This window comes from Tachypleus tridentatus, chromosome 13 (genome assembly GCF_004210375.1).
Source record: "Tachypleus tridentatus isolate NWPU-2018 chromosome 13, ASM421037v1, whole genome shotgun sequence".
Lineage (NCBI taxonomy): Eukaryota > Metazoa > Arthropoda > Merostomata > Xiphosura > Limulidae > Tachypleus > Tachypleus tridentatus.
Genome location: NC_134837.1, coordinates 31079196 through 31096581, shown reverse-complemented (window position 1 = coordinate 31096581; position 17386 = coordinate 31079196). Strand labels below are relative to the sequence as shown.

At 34.8% G+C, this 17386-nt stretch overlaps 1 protein-coding gene across 2 annotated transcripts in view; it reads left to right on the top strand.

The window, feature by feature from the left end:
* LOC143238636 (epithelial sodium channel subunit alpha-like) overlaps nucleotides 1-17386 on the top strand; it is a 40989-nt gene that overhangs the window by 8626 nt on the left and 14977 nt on the right. The window contains exons 2-6 of one of the 2 annotated variants that reach the window (XM_076479040.1): nucleotides 2193-2310; nucleotides 4887-5071; nucleotides 8284-8390; nucleotides 9333-9493; nucleotides 17273-17383. In XM_076479040.1, coding sequence (XP_076335155.1) covers nucleotides 2193-2310; nucleotides 4887-5071; nucleotides 8284-8390; nucleotides 9333-9493; nucleotides 17273-17383 — 682 coding nt within the window. The remainder of the gene's footprint in view (nucleotides 1-2192; nucleotides 2311-4886; nucleotides 5072-8283; nucleotides 8391-9332; nucleotides 9494-17272; nucleotides 17384-17386) is intronic. The other variant, XM_076479041.1, reaches the window with a different exon arrangement.

The following is a 17386-nucleotide window of genomic DNA, read 5'->3' as shown; positions in this document are numbered from 1 at the left end:
GTTTATTTGTAAACAGATAAAGAAGCAAAGACGTTTAAAGCTTCTTTAAAAGACACAATTTCGTTCACTAGGTTTAGCTAGTAAGCTTTGAATAAAACCATATAATAGTTCAGATTATCACGGGTTACAATATCTGAAATAAATTACGTCTTTAAGCAATAATACAATAGAAATGAAGAGTAGGTAAGTACGAAAAAACATACTAGCATAAGTATATGGCGTGTAGAATAATAACATTATGTGTATTAATTTTAGGATTTCATTTCTTGATAAAGAAAGTTTCATGTTTCCTATGAAGGCTTATAATACTAAAACTCAGAGCTCAATCCCTGCGAATTCACAGCACAAATAATCCACTGCTTAATATGGCCAGGTGGGTTAAAGGGTTCGACTAGTAATTTGAGGGTCGCGGGTTCGGATCCTCGTCGCACCAAACATGCGCGCCCTTTTAGCCGTGGGGGCATTATAATGTTACGGTTAATCCCACTATTCGTTGGTAAAAGAGTAGCCCAAGCATTGGCGGTGGGTGGTGATGATTAGCTGCCTTCCCTCTAGTCTTACACTGCTAAATTAGGGACGGCTAGCACAGATAGCTTCGAGTAGCTTTGCGCGAAATTCAAAAAAGAAACAAAACTGAATTGTTTATTTGTAAACAGATAAAGAAGCAAAGACGTTTAAAGCTTCTTTAAAAGACACAATTTCGTTCACTAGGTTTAGCTAGTAAGCTTTGAATAAAACCATATAATAGTTCAGATTATCACGGGTTACAATATCTGAAATAAATTACGTCTTTAAGCAATAATACAATAGAAATGAAGAGTAGGTAAGTACGAAAAAACATACTAGCATAAGTATATGGCGTGTAGAATAATAACATTATGTGTATTAATTTTAGGATTTCATTTCTTGATAAAGAAAGTTTCATGTTTCCTATGAAGGCTTATAATACTAAAACTCAGAGCTCAATCCCTGCGAATTCACAGCACAAATAATCCACTGCTTAATATGGCCAGGTGGGTTAAAGGGTTCGACTAGTAATTTGAGGGTCGCGGGTTCGGATCCTCGTCGCACCAAACATGCGCGCCCTTTTAGCCGTGGGGGCATTATAATGTTACGGTTAATCCCACTATTCGTTGGTAAAAGAGTAGCCCAAGCATTGGCGGTGGGTGGTGATGATTAGCTGCCTTCCCTCTAGTCTTACACTGCTAAATTAGGGACGGCTAGCACAGATAGCTTCGAGTAGCTTTGCGCGAAATTCAAAAACAAAACAAACAAACAAATTAAAATATTTTTCTTTCAGTAATAACATTTATTATTATTGTTAAAATACTATCAAAGACAGTAAAAAAAAGATAATACGTCATCTCTGACGTTACGAAAGATACTGAAATATGAAAGTGCATTTTTTCATCAGTAAAGTCCAGTTTGTGGAAACTACGTGTCAGCTTATCGAATCGTGCAGACTGAAAGTATAAATGCAAATCAAAATGTGTAATACATTCTAGTAAATGTTTAAGATTCAACGTCTGAAAACAGGTGACTATTTTAATTAACGAAAATCTTTAATTTTAGTTTTCATTTTATATCAAGTCACAAAAAATACTCTGAGAAAGATCTGAATTTCACCAATGACCTATATATCAGGTCATCCCATAAGTGCATCATCATATAGTTGTAGAATTGAATTACTTATAAATGAAGCAATGATGATAGGGATATTTCGAATTCTATATATTACAGTTCTTCTGACTTATTTTAGTGTTAGACGTATAAGTATCAGAGAGGTGAGAAGGACTTAGAAAGGCATGTCAGGTACTATATAGAAAACATTTATCTGCTTGTTAAGTTGAGGATGTCCTTTGGAAATGATAGCGCAAGGCTTTACCAAGTCAAGCACTAAAAGCATGGCTTTGAGATTGAGTTGAGAAACATAAAACCTCTATAAGTGTTGGATGAAGGACGTGATAAACATAGAACCTCTATAACTGTCGAATTAGAAATGTATTTTTTACCTAAGTAAACAGCATATCTTGTAAGGAGCAACATAATTGAAAATTTTATTAGTCTTACTGTGATAAAACATCATACATGTTAGTAAATAACAGATCATACTCTTCTAACGTAATAGCAGACGGTTGTTTCAATAGATTGCATCAACTGATTAAACAAACCATTTTGTCATATAATTTTAGGGTCCGAAGGAATAGTTTGAACATCTCCTTATGTGAAGAACTAAAGATATCATTGACAATATGCCAACGTCTCTTTGCTCCAGAGAAGCCAGTGTCGTCAGGACCAACAGCTCTCTCCGTGAGTTCTAAAATATTTGAAAGGATATTCTATCTTTAATAAATAAAAGTCTAGAGATACAGCTTTTCAGTGAATTGGTCGTTGTTTATTTAACTTCATTACAACATTTTGACCATTCGTGTGGCTATCATCAGATAAATGTTGTCTATCGTGTGAAATATTGCGCCAACATTTTGTATACGTTTAGAAGACATATAGGGTGGTACCTGTGATTTGATTTAGATTTAGTTCACAAATCATTAATGCTTCTTTTGTTTGTTTTTCTGTTAATATTGTTCTCATGATATAATACTTTCAAACTGTTAATCTTAACTGGATGTTGATTCGTTGTTCTGTATTCGTAAATATGTGACGGGAGGGGAAGGGGGAATTGTTATGTTCTTTGATCCCAATGTTGCGGGCCCGGCATGGCAAGGTGGTTAAGGCACTTGACTCTTAATCTGAGGATCGTTGGTTTGAACCCAACTCGTGGGGGCGTTATAACGTGACGGTCAATCCTACTATTCGTTGATGAAAGAGTAGCCCAAGAGTTGGCGGTGGGAGGTGATGATTAACTGCCTTCCCTCTAGTCTTACACTGCTAAATTAGGGACGGCTAGCACAGATAGCCCTTGTGTAGCTTTGCGCAAAATTAAAAACAAACCAAACCCAATGTTGTGTTCCGTTTCGTCTATACAGTATTATCACATAGATACTTGTTGATACTTCTATTGCTGGAGTTCCCAGAATAATTTATTTAGATGAACTTTGATTTTAGTGCTCGGTTTATGGAATAACATTAACTTTAATATTTATATATTACATGTGTATTTTTTTATACTTGTTTCCACATGTTTACGATGGTTTTGGTTATATAGCCATGATATGGTAAGACACCTATTAGTGTGTTTAAGTTAGTAAATTTTGTTTTATTTCTCTTCATTTTTTCGTTATTGAGTTTGTTTTCATACTTTGCTATAAAGTTTTAGTGACAATGTGTTTAGTATTTGTTCATAAATGTATAATTTCACGTGGCTGATTGCTACTCACATGAAAAGGTGCCAGTTTATTGTTAAGTGGGCCGACTCCCACTTTATATAATTGTATAATTACCAGGTTTAAGGAACATTTTTGTGTTAAAACAGTTGGAGTTTCTTACCATTGTTATATTCATATAATATAAAACATAGTTTTCATTTTTTCCTTCATGAATGAATCTGATATTAGAGTAAATGCTGCTTACATGTTGTAAAAATGATTGTTGATGGTTGTTCTCTACAAGTCCACAAAGTACATCGTCGACGTATCAAAGCCCGTGCATGGGAGGGTATGGAACGATTCAAATAATCCACGTGACTTGACAGAAGGCTACCAATGCTTAGGCCATCTATTTGTTCATAAATTTTATCTTGACAGGTGAAACACATTTTTAGTGCAAAGTAGAACAAATCTATCAGAATTTCTAAACCCAGGTTGTTTTTCTTTAAATCGTGTGTTTGTCTTTTGGTAGGAATATTCCTGAAAAAAAAAAAAAACAACTACAAATATGACTGAACTCTGTGCTTCAGCGGTAAGTCTGTGGACTTAACACGCTGTAAAATGAATTTCGATAACTGTAATGGGCAAAGAACGGATAGCCCATTGTATAACTTCACGCTTATCAACAAACACACACAAACTAACTAATGTGAAAAAAGTTGTGTAAATTAATATTGAAAGTCATAATAAACATTTTTGTTGTTAATATATTTAAAAATTATATTTCTGAAATAGTTTTATGTTTTTGGTGTGTTTTTTTAAATTTTGATCATGTAGATCCCAGCGGCTTCGAATACACACAATAACTTAACGTATTCGAAAGTATTTAAACTAAACCAGGCATGGCCAAGTAGTTTGCATGCAAGCCTGTATATTTAAGAGTCCATTCGAGTAGCCCAGTAGTTGGCGGTGGGTACTGTTAATTACCTTTCTTTTCTCTAGTTTACCAGTTCAAAATAGGAACGGCTAATGCAGATGACCCTTGTTTAGCATTGTAAGAAAATTCTAAACAATTTTAAAATCTAAGAATTGAATCTTTACCATCTGCTTAGAGTTTGATACTCAGTCATAATTAATGTTTTGTTGAAACTGAAATCGTATTCTAACTTAAAAGTTTTGATTTAGAAAAGTCTTTAACGGTTACACTCTGAAAAGCCTCGTGTTTTCATGTAGTGATATCACGTTTTTTGTAAGACAAAAGAATCCATTATAGTTTTGATGTGACTTTTATAACGCTTCTATACTTACCAATAAAACTACGCTTATGTACTAATATTAAAATACAAAATGTCTGTTTGTCTTTCTCAAAATAAATAAAGATGAATGATCCTTTTCGACACTCGACAGTACTTTAAAATTCTGACAGAACGGATTAGTCAATAGCCCTGCAACAGATATCCGAAAGTGGACAGACTGGACCGGATTTACTATTCCTGGATCATCTTTAATAAGCTTAAGAAAATCAGTAACTGAAAGGCATTACTGGTTAAACGATCATTATTTCTTGCGAATGAATGTATTAAACTACATAAATATTTTTATATTTGGTTTCCCCAATAGGGACGAAACAAATACGCCTCGTGCGACGAATTCCGAGAACAAAAGCTCAGCGCCCGACAGCTAGAACAGCTTAACTTCTTAACTCACTTCGCAGCTATGAACGCCACCATGCGGGAACAGCTGGGACATTCTTTGGAAAAACTTGTGCGTGAAAGTACTTTTAACGGAGAACAGTGTAGCACGAGGTGGGTTACATTCATTAAAAAAAACTCCATGTGACTTTTTCCTTTCTTTAAATTCCTCAAATAATTAAAAAGAAGTAATAAAATAATTGATTATTTGAATAAATGTTTTAAGTGTTTACGGTTTTAACGATAAGCCTAATAATATTTTTCATTAATGAAACTTTGGGACGCCCGGCATGACGAGGTAGTTAGGGCGCGAGACTCGTAAGGTGAGAGTCGCTGGTTCGAATCCCTATCGCACCAAACATGCTCGTCCTTTCACCCATAGGGGCGTTATAATAATACGGTCAATCCCACTATTCGTTGGTAAAAGAATAGCCCAAGAGTTGGAGGTAAGTGATGATGACTTGCTCTAAACTTACATCGCAAAGTTAGGGTCGGCTAGCGCAGACAGCCCTCGTGTAGCTGTGCGCGAAATTCAAAAACAAACAAATATGCTATTAGGACAACTCTTTTACCAGTAAACAGTGGTATTGGTCGTAATGTTATAACGTCTCTACGGCTCAAAGGTTGAGCGTGTTTGGTGTGACGGCGAGTTGAGTGCTTTAACCACGTGGCCATGTCAGGTATGTGTAAGTGGGACACGGAATTATCTTAAGTCAGAGATATGAAAGAAATATAGATATTCCGGTAATGATATGCTTCTAATTAATCAAACTTATAAAGTAAGCTTAATAGAGTATAATTGGATATGATTTCAATGATTGCTATAATTTCTTAAAAATTAGTTATTTTACTATGGCGTCTTATTGTTCATAATATGCCTCTTAAAGTTAATGGGAAAGACATTTAATTCTCTTATAATAAATATCCTACACGATGCAGTTCGATTCGTACACAACAAAATGAGATGAGTGAGAAATTACAATATATTCCTAAGCCTCAGAGACTCGAACTTCCGTACAATACTTTTAAAATGGGCTTGCACTTTTGTTTCAGTGGTTGTTACACTTTCAAGTTGAAAATTTGATGTTTTTGTTTAGATCCGAGAATATTATTCTTTTTCCAAGTGGAGCTTAAATTTCTCAACTACATTATATGAAATGGTAAAAGCTGGTGATTTGTATTAAACTTTGACTTCACAATCTTTTGTTGTATACATTATTATTTAATATTATGTGTGAGGGAGTGAGGGTACCAGAAGTAAGAGTACAACAGATAACACTATTATATTTATATAGATATTATTATTGTTTAGTATTGTGTGGATGTTATGTGTTAGAAATAAAGAGTACAACAGATAACACTATTATATTTATATAGATATTATTATTATTTAGTATTGTATGGATGGTCTGTGTTAGAAATAATAGTGACGAAATGATCGAGCTTTGCTTGATGGTTTAAATGTTTTGAAATCATAAATTGTTGGTTGATTGGTTGGAGCTTTATGGCTTTAAGGACGTAGGGAAATTGTAAGTGAGCTGTCTCTGTCTGTAAAAAACAGTCTTCGAAAATCCAAAAGAAATCTAGTCGTTGTCTTAAAGAAGAAATGTCATTGTACTGTAAATAACTAAAGGAGCTTGAAAGTATGCCCAGCAATCTTTTGTATAATAATTTTCATTCAGACAAATGCTATAATGATTTTGTATAATATTTGTCATGTTATTACATATTTGACAAATGCTGTTGTGTTGTTAGTGATAATTGGTATATTAGCTGTTTATGTGTAGGACATTATAGGCATATTAATATTTATGATGAAAATAAAAGTCAGGCTAATTATTTCTATGAAGTATGTGATATATATATTAGAATATTTGTATGATGTCTCGCATTTGTCATTGTTTGTTTCATAATTATTGACGTTTATTGATATATAAAGCACAACTATTGTTGGTATAAGACTGGAGAGTAATGGACAGCTATTGTTGGTATAAGACTGAAGAGTAATGGACAGCTATTGTTGGTATAAGACTGGAGAGTAATGGACAGCTATTGTTGGTATAAGACTGGGGAGTAATGGACAGCTATTGTTGGTATAAGACTGGAGAGTAATGGACAGCTATTGTTGGTATAAGACTGGAGAGTAATGGACAGCTATTGTTGGTATAAGACTGAAGAGCAATGGACAGCTATTGTTGGTATAAGACTGGAGAGTAATGGACAGCTATTGTTGGTATAAGACTGGGGAGTAATGGACAGCTATTGTTGGTATAAGACTGGAGAGTAATGGACAGCTATTGTTGTTATAAGACTGGAGAGTAATGGAGCACGTGAAATATTTAAAGAAATATCACACTGATAACCCATTAATAACTGTTAGAGTGTATTGGGGTTAACTGTTAACACATTAACAAGTGTTACAGTGTGGGTATGGTTAATTCATAACACGTGTTATAGTGTGTGGGGGTTAATTGTCAATACATTAACAACTGTTAGAGTGTGTGCATGGTTAAGTGTTAAGCTATTAACAACTGTTAAACTGTGTGTATGGTTAATTAGTAACACATTATCATGAGTTACAGTATGTGTGTGGTTAATTATTAACACATTAACAAATACTACAGTGTGCGTATGGTTAAATGTTAATCTATTTACAACTGTTACAGTATGTGGGGTTAATTTTTAACACATAAACAACTGTTACAGTGGGGATTAATTGTTAACACATTAACAATTGTTATAGTGTGTTTATGGTTAACTGTTAACACATTAACAACTGTTACAGTGTGTGTGGTGGACGCTCAATGTTGATATGCAGTTATATAATTCAGTGCTAATATTAATGTATTCATATTAGAACTTGATCTATGTACAATATGTACAATATCACAAAATAGAGGATAGTTATCACATAATGTGTGTACTTATTAGGGTGTACTTATGTTATGTTTATATTAGCATGTGTCTGTTTGCATAATGCACACAACGTTTCAAAAAATGCCGCTTGTTTGATTATTACTTTTATATAATTGATAATTTGATCATTAATGCATGTCTGGTGCACTGCTGAGTAGATGTATCTATTAATCTCATGATGTATGTGGTACGAGGGGGGTAATTTAACTATCCCACAGATCACACACGTCTATAAGGGACTTTCTGCATCAGTTATTCTTCTCTGTTCTAGAATTCATCACGTGTATGATACATTAATTAAATTAAGCTCCACCGGTTTTCGACTTAATTACGTATTCGAAGGTTTAATTGATGTGTAGATACATATATATAGGATGCAAATTTTGAAATTTGATGTTTTTTCTCAACAGTAACTTCAGTCGCTTCCTTACTTTTCATTATGGAAACTGCTACACTTTCAACTATCAAAACGACTCTGATGAACCCCTAATGACACAGTCTATAGGGCCCAACAGCGGTACGTATTGATATGTTTAATACTATTTCTAAGTTGTTATTTTTCATCGTTTAATGAATTTCATGTTCACGATTTGATTTGGTTTCTTTCGAATTTCGCACAAAGCTACTCGAGGGCTATCTGTGCTAGCCGTCCCTAATTTAGCAGTGTAAGACTAGAGGGAAGGCAGCTAGTCATCACCAACCACCACCACTCTTTTACCAACGAATAGTGGGATTAACCATCACAATATAACCCCTCTACGGCTGAAAGTGCGAGCAAGTTTGGTGCGACCGGGATTCGAACCCATTACCCTCGGATTATGAGTCGGACGCCTTAACACACTTCGCCATGCCGGGTCCATCCGAAAGGAAACGTTAAACAGCACATAAAACAAGACAAAAGTTATTTATTTAAAGCTAAACTAAAAACAGTCACTTTTGTCATCAAACACTGAATCAAACATTTTCCAAAGGAACTTCAAGGACCTTCTTTACAAACATAAGTGCATTCACACCTCTAAAATAGTACTGCGCATGCTCCCAGGGGTTGGAGCGCTACTGTGACTATAGAAGCAGATAAATTGTATCCGAAAGTATAAAGTTAGATATAAAGACGTCTAGGAAAGTGCCCTAGAAATATCACTACTATTATGTACCGTAGTGTAATAATGATTAATACAGGGCAATGACATGAACAGTATATATAGTATACACAACTAGATTATACGGGATGCTGTGGGTGACACAAGAAAGTCCCTGCTCAGAAATGGTTGCTCAACAAAGAGACGTTTGCGCACGTATTCTCTAAATGTATATCAGATAATGGACGTTTTATGTCTGTTCATCTTTCTGGCTGCTTCTCCTGCTATTTGTTAAAACAATTTCACATTTACTGCTACATATCATTCAGTTAATAAAGTAAAAGCCAAGCTGAAGAAATGGCGGTTTTTTTTATCACTAGGTTTGAGTCTAGAACTGGATCTCGAGGTTGACGAGTACACCGTGTTGTCACCAAGTCTGGGCTTTCGTGTGGTTATCCATCCTCCACAAACGCCAGCAAACCCCGAGGAAGATGGCTATGACATCAGCCCTGGTTTCGAGAGTTCTTTTGCTCTTAAACAAGTCAGTACATACGTACGAGTTCGCGTTAAGTATTTCATTAAAAACCTTTTATAATAATTTGAAGCTTTTTTTTCTTCTCTGTAATGATATCAAGCGGTATGACTGTTTTACTAAAATAATATCAACTGGTATGACTGTTTTACGAAAATGATATCAAGCGGTATGACTGTTTTACTAGAATAATATCAACTGGTATGACTGTTTTACGAAAATGATATCAAGCGGTATGACTGTTTTACTAGAATAATATCAACTGGTATGACTGTTTTACGAAAATGATATCAAGCGGTATGACTGTTTCACTAGAATAATATCAACTGGTATGACTGTTTTACGAAAATGATATCAAGCGGTATGACTGTTTTACTAGATTAATATCAACTGGTATGACTGTTTTACTAGAATGATATCAAGCGGTGTGACTATTTTACTAGAATGATATCAAGCGGTATGACTGTTTTACTAGATTAATATCAACTGGTATGACTGTTTTACTAGAATGATATCAAGCGGTGTGACTATTTTACTAGAATGATATCAAGCGGTATGACTGTTTTACTAGAATGATATCAAGCGGTATGACTGTTTTATTAGAATAATATCAACTGATATGACTGTTTTACTAGAATGATATCAAGCGGTATGACTGTTTTACTAGAATGATATCAAGCGGTATGACTGTTTTACTAGAATGATATCAAGCGGTATGACTGTTTTACGAAAATGATATCAAGCGGTATGACTGTTTTACTAGAATAATATCAACTGATATCACTGTTTTACTAGAATGATATCAAGCGGTATGACTGTTTTACTAGAATAATATCAACTGATATGACTGTTTTACTAGAATGATATCAAGCGGTATGACTGTTTTACTAGAATGATATCAAGCGGTATGACTGTTTTACTAGAATAATATCAACTGGTATGACTGTTTTACGAAAATGATATCAAGCGGTATGACTGTTTTACTAGAATGATATCAAGCGGTATGACTGTTTTACTAGAATAATATCAACTGATATGACTGTTTTACTAGAATGATATCAAGCGGTATGACTGTTTTACTAGAATGATATCAAGCGGTATGACGATTTTACTAGAATAATATCAACTGGTATGACTGTTTTACGAAAATGATATCAAGCGGTATGACTGTTTTACTAGAATGATATCAAGCGGTATGACGATTTTTCTAGAATAATATCAACTGGTATGACTGTTTTACGAAAATGATATCAAGCGGTATGACTGTTTTACTAGAATGATATCAAGCGGTATGACTGTTTTACGAAAATGATATCAAGCGGTATGACTGTTTTACTAAAATGATATCAAGCGGTATGACTGTTTTACGAAAATGATATCAAGCGGTATGACTGTTTTACTAAAATGATATCAAGCGGTATGACTGTTTTACTAGATTATTAGTGTTTATCTAAAATTTATTTAGCAATTAATTTATTTAATTACCCAAAACTTATTATCAGAAATAAACTACCTACGTAGATAAGAGCTAATTTATAAGTCAATGATTGAAGACAGCACCATTTTAAAAACACGACTAAAAATACTTAATGCCATAAACTAGTTTTAATATTCCACACTTAATGCCATAAACCAGTTTTAATATTCCACACTTAATGCCATAAACCAGTTTTAATATTCCACACTTAATGCCATAAAACCAGTTGTAATATTCCACGCAAATTAAGCCTCTAATTATTAGAATGCACTGAATTCTTTGTTGGGTTACAGCCTGTAAACGAACGAACTGTTATTTCTAAAAGAGCTTAAAATTTGCTGTATGTTTGTTTAGAATTAAGCACAAAGCTACACAATGGGCTATTGAAACCAGGTTTCTAGCGGTGTGAGTACGCAGACTTAACGCTATGCCAGTGGGGGCAATTTGCCTTATCAAAATAACGTTTGACATTGTAATTATTTTGTTTGTTGAATTTCGCCCAAAGCCATTCCAGGGATATTTGCGCTAGTCGTCCCCAGTTGAGAAGTGAAAGACTAGAGATAATGCAACTTAGTCAAAATCACCTTCTGCCAACCTTTAGGCTACTTTAATTGAATGGTGTGGTTGACTTTCACAGATCAACGCCTTCAAGGCTGACAAAAAGAGCATGCTCGGTGATGGGATTTGAACCTGCGATCGGAGACTTACAAATTAATCGTCACTATTTCCAAACCATGCCAGTCCCATTAAAACTATTTTTTCATATAACTCGTGGTAAAGTGATTGAATTATATAGGTTCGATAAAATTTATATGTTAACATAGGCTTTACATAGTGAAGAAATGGTGAATTTTTAACAAAATTAAAAATTGTGTTTTGAGTTACACGCAAAGCCACAGGAGGGCTATCTGCACTATTCGTCCCTAATGTAGCAGTGTAAAACTATAGGGAAGGCAGCTAGTCATCACCACCCACCGCTAAATCTTGAACTATTCTTTTACCCACGAATAGTGGGATTACATTACAAAGTCCCCACAACTGAAAGGTCGAGCATGTTTGATAGGACGAGGATTCAAACCCGCAACGATCAGATTACAAGTCGAAAGCCCCTAACCACGTGGTCATGCTGGGCCAATAAATAAATAAGAAATATCTGCTACTGTCATATTCTCAAATCAAATGTGGATAAGTCTCAGCTGCAGTAATCAGAATAACCGTAAGATATTGATGCAGTGTTCCACTGGTGTTTGAAAAATAAAGACAAAATCATCATAGGTAACGTTCAATCATTCAATTTAAGGTAACGTTTAAGATGCACAAACTAACACAGTTGAATTTGAAATAATATTGTTTGTTTACGACATTTTTATGATCGGTTACGTTTATAGAACCACTTGAATCCAACATTTGATGAAATTTGACTTTTTCACGAAGACGTGAGTAAGCATATCTTCTACCGAAGCTAACTTCTGTGATGACCAGGACAACACTGGTACAAATAATAAGATTGAAATATGTATAGATGTACCCTGGTCTGGCGTGACCAGCCTGTTAGGACGCTTGACTCCAACCAAACATGCTCACCATTTCAGCCGTTAGTACGTTATAATGTGACGCTCAACCTTACTATTTGTTGGTAAAAGAGTAGCCAAGAGTTGACGTTGAGTGGTCTTACACCGCTAAATTAGGGGTTGCTGGCACAGATAGCTCTCGTGTAGATTGGCGCGAAATTCAAAACAAACAAAGAAACGTCTGTACCCAATCAAAGAACAAAGAAGTAACACTTCTTTGATTTTTAACCAATCAAATACAAATTGCAAAATGACCACTCTGTATTCTTATGAGAAAGTTGGATAGCAGTACGTGAACAACACCTTTCACTAATTTCCACTCTAACAATACCATAGAAACGAAGAGATAATAAATGATTGTTTTTGTTCTCAGAAGAAACGTTTTAAGACTTCCAGTACTAAAGAATAAACTGTTGCAAATGAAGTGAATCTGGAAATATTTAAAAGAAAAACACACTAAAATATTGTAGAAGTAAAGTTACCAAGATGACATTTTTACTAACAACGTCACTGTAGTAAAGTGGTATGGAAATATGACACATCTCGCCCGCCTGTCAAAAACATTTCATTTCGTACAAAATGTTTAATTTTCTCTTCAGTTCTGAGTCGGAAAATAAGATTGCTTTGTTTGACAGCTTGTTTAGGCAGAGTATTTCTGATGAAACTTCTGCCTGATCTGAAGACTGAGGGTGGAAGACTTTCGAAACGTCGTCTTCTACACTTGTGTCTCTATAACAGGCAGTTACCGTTCATTCTACCAAGCTTCATCAAGATTTTTTTTTTATCGTTTTTATTTCGAACTAAACTACACGAGGTTTATCTGTGCTAGACGTTCTTAATTTTGAATTAGTAAACTAGACTGCTAGTTAACACTGCCCACCGCTAACTACTAGGCTACTCTTTCACCAAAGAAAAGTGGTATCGACCATCACATTATAATGCTCCCACGACTGAAAGAGCTAGCATATTCAATGATGTGGTCTGAACCCGAAATCCGTAGGTTACGAGTTGAGTGGTGCTCTAACCATCAGGCTATGGCAGGTCAGGAACATAGAAAATCCAGTTGAGACCATGTGTTAACTCAACGCTATATATAACTTTCTGAAATGGATTCGATCAAGTAATAAGTTGTCTACATTTCTATAAGATAGTGTTGCGATTCTCATTATCTTATGGACGTGAAACTATTCTATAGCTCTCTTATGAAAACAAAGACACTCCCGGACAAAATATTTAGGTTTTGTTTCCATTCCTGGTGCATCTTTATTAAACATGTATTTACATGTTGATACTCTCGTGTGAACCATACTGTTTAAACACTATATTGTATTATAATGAACTGGTTGGGAGTATGTAGATGCCAACAAACAACCACAACCTTCTGAAATGTATTTAATTGCCTCGTAATGAGTGAAAATAATATTTTTTTCTGAGCTAGAATTTAACAGTGTGGCGTTTACCCGGTCTGTACGTTGTATAATAATACGGTACTTATCCCTTTACAATGCACTAAGATACGACACCACTGACTTTTCATTGCTGTTTATTACATCAAAGTTGAGTACTACAAATATCCATTTTGCTGTTAATCTGCGAGTGGATACGATAGCTGGCGGAATAAATGTTTTTGTGTTCTATAATTGAGGTGATTTGTTTCAGCCAACCAAAGTTGATTATGAATAGATATATTTCCAATATTAAAAAAATGACGTCATATGGTTTAGCCAGTCATAGTCGACAATGAACAGACAGTTTTCTTACAGCTTTCCACTAAAAATATAATTTATAAAGAATTAGAATAACGCGATTGCGGATAGAGAAAAAGGCAAACTAAATGTGAATGTTAAAATAACGTTATCATAAGGGCGTATCCGAGACAATGAAGTTGAGTAATCGAAGAATATAAAAACATACATTATATTTATCTGTAAAAATACAAAAATGAAACAAGTAATATACGATTCTGTTAAGAATCACAAGAGACACACAATAATTATTCTCAACTAAATTGCAGGCAATTTCTATTGATTTATCAATAACAGTTCGGAACCATTCATGGTTTATTGCAAGTAAACCAGAAATTGCTAAAAATTCTACTGTTACGTGTAAAACAAAACAACAAGCGCAGCGTCCATAAATTTATTTCATTTCGCAGAGACTCCAATGTGCGACGTATTAATACCGTTAGGTTCTAAGTTATATCGTACTTGATCGTCAATATTAATGAAGTATCGGCGTTGGAAGATATCCACATCTGTTATACGTTTTAATAGCCGTATGTGGTTTGTTTTTGTAGAAAATTAGGTGATAAATTATCTATGGCAATATATAGGTATTAACAAGTAGATCGCTTGTAGAGGATATAAATGTTTTAGATTAGATATAATGTTCTAGATTTTATCAAATGACGTAATATTATTACGTTGTCATTCCTAATACGCAACAAGGACTGCAGACAAAATAGACACATTACATGGGTGTACATACCTGTTTAACGCATGTTAACAACTCAGGAAGGTTAGATGTAATATTTATAACTTAAAGCTTTGTTAAACATTTCTTGGAAATCTACAAGTGGCTATATATTTAGTGCGCGCCCCCTAGTGGCTCAGCGGTGTGTCTGCGGACTTACAACGCTAAAATCCGGATTTCGATATTCGTAGTGAGCAGAGGACAGATAGCCCATTGAGTAGCTTTGTGCTTAATTGAAAACAACAACAAATTTAGTGCGCTTAAAGTATCTCCCGATTCCTAGTGCGCTTAAAGTATCTCCCAATTCCTAGTGCGCTTAAAGTATCTCCCAATCCCTAGTGCGCTTAAAGTATCTCCCAATCCCTCGTAGTTTTGGTAATCAGATAACTTTCGACCAAGTTGGAGTAAAATAGTGAAGTTTCATATTCTGGCGTATGCATTTTATGATATGAAATCACCTTTTACACTAATAACACAAAACTCAAAGATATATATATTTAAACTGGTACATAACCACTTCCTTAATGATATTTTTATATTGTTTTTTTTATTTTATTTTGGGAGTGCATAGTAAACACTATGTTTACACGTTGTTTCATAACAGATAACGTGAAATCAAACAGAGTGTTTAACCCACTTTGACAATTAAATGTTCCCAGAATCCAGAATTGGCTAGTTGCAAGTAGTCAAGTGACGTTTCCATAGTGCGACAGAGCAGAATGATTACAATAATATAATCTTTAAATTGTTCTGGTACCACATTCAAAGATGTCACGTTGTCTTCATCTTATTTAAAACGTTATTATTCATGCAATGCCAAACTCGAGTGATTATAAAGTCTACAAGTGGCTACAGTTGTGATATGCAAAACCTGAATTATTTACATGCGTTTTGCTTTTCGTGATTTTTTTCTGTCCATTGGTACAGGTAGTGAACGTTAATTGCATGTTTATAGCACGCAATTTATTGTCACGCTTGTTGTATGTTTCAAGCACACTTTGAAACTGCTTATGTTCGGTAATTAACTATACGATCATTACCCAAGTGGTGTTCGGTAACTAACTATACGATCATTACCCAAGTGGTGTTCGGTAACTAACTATACGATCATTACCCAAGTGGTGTTCGGTAACTAACTATACGATCATTACCCAAGTGGTGTTCGGTAACTAACTATACGATCATTACCCAAGTGGTGTTCGGTAACTAACTATACGATCATTACCCAAGTGGTGTTCGGTAACTAACTATACGAGTGGTGTTCGGTAACTAACTATACGATCATTACCCAAGTGGTGTTCGGTAACTAACTATACGATCATTACCCAAGTGGTGTTCGGTAACTAACTATACGATCATTACCCAAGTGGTGTTCGGTAACTAACTATACGATCATTACCCAAGTGGTGTTCGGTAACTAACTATACGATCATTACCCAAGTGGTGTTCGGTAACTAACTATACGATCATTACCCAAGTGGTGTTCGGTAACTAACTATACGATCATTACCCAAGTGGTGTTCGGTAACTAACTATACGATCATTACCCAAGTGGTGTTCGGTAACTAACTATACGATCATTACCCAAGTGGTGTTCGGTAACTAACTATACGATCATTACCCAAGTGGTGTTCGGTAACTAACTATACGATCATTACCCAAGTGGTGTTCGGTAACTAACTATACGATAACCCAAGTGGTGTTCGGTAATCGATCATTACCCAAGTGGTGTTCGGTAATAACCCAAGTGGTGTTCGGTAACTAACTATACGATCATTACCCAAGTGGTGTTCGGTAACTAACTATACGATCATTACCCAAGTGGTGTTCGGTAACTAACTATACGATCATAACCCAAGTAGGAAACAAAAATTCTGTCTCTATTCACGGTATTAAGACGACCTTCCTGTTTCCCATAACAGAGCTTTGATGACACGAACATATAAAAGATAAATGTTTTGTGTGTATGTGTGGTAGACGCGTAATCATGAGAAATATTTATTATGCATACACAAAAGCGCCATCACTTGTATTGTAAGATCAAATTGTTTTCTTGCAAACAGAGTGTTGTTTCTAACGTAGATAAGACGTGTAATGCAAAAATAACAATGGTCTCGACATATTTGTGTTCGAGTCCACTTACTATAAAACTTTTTGAATACAAAACTGTTAAGTAAGAATTTTCGTTTATTGGTTATATAATTTTATATCACCATTTCTATAAAAATACAAACAACCAATAAAATACGTGCTTGTTGTTCCTACTAGACCACTATTACGAGGCTACCCTCACCTTTCAATGACAATTGCCATAGTTATGGGAAGAAGTCACACAAGAGTGACCTACCAAACATCAAGTTCACCTCAGGTAGTCAAGAAGTA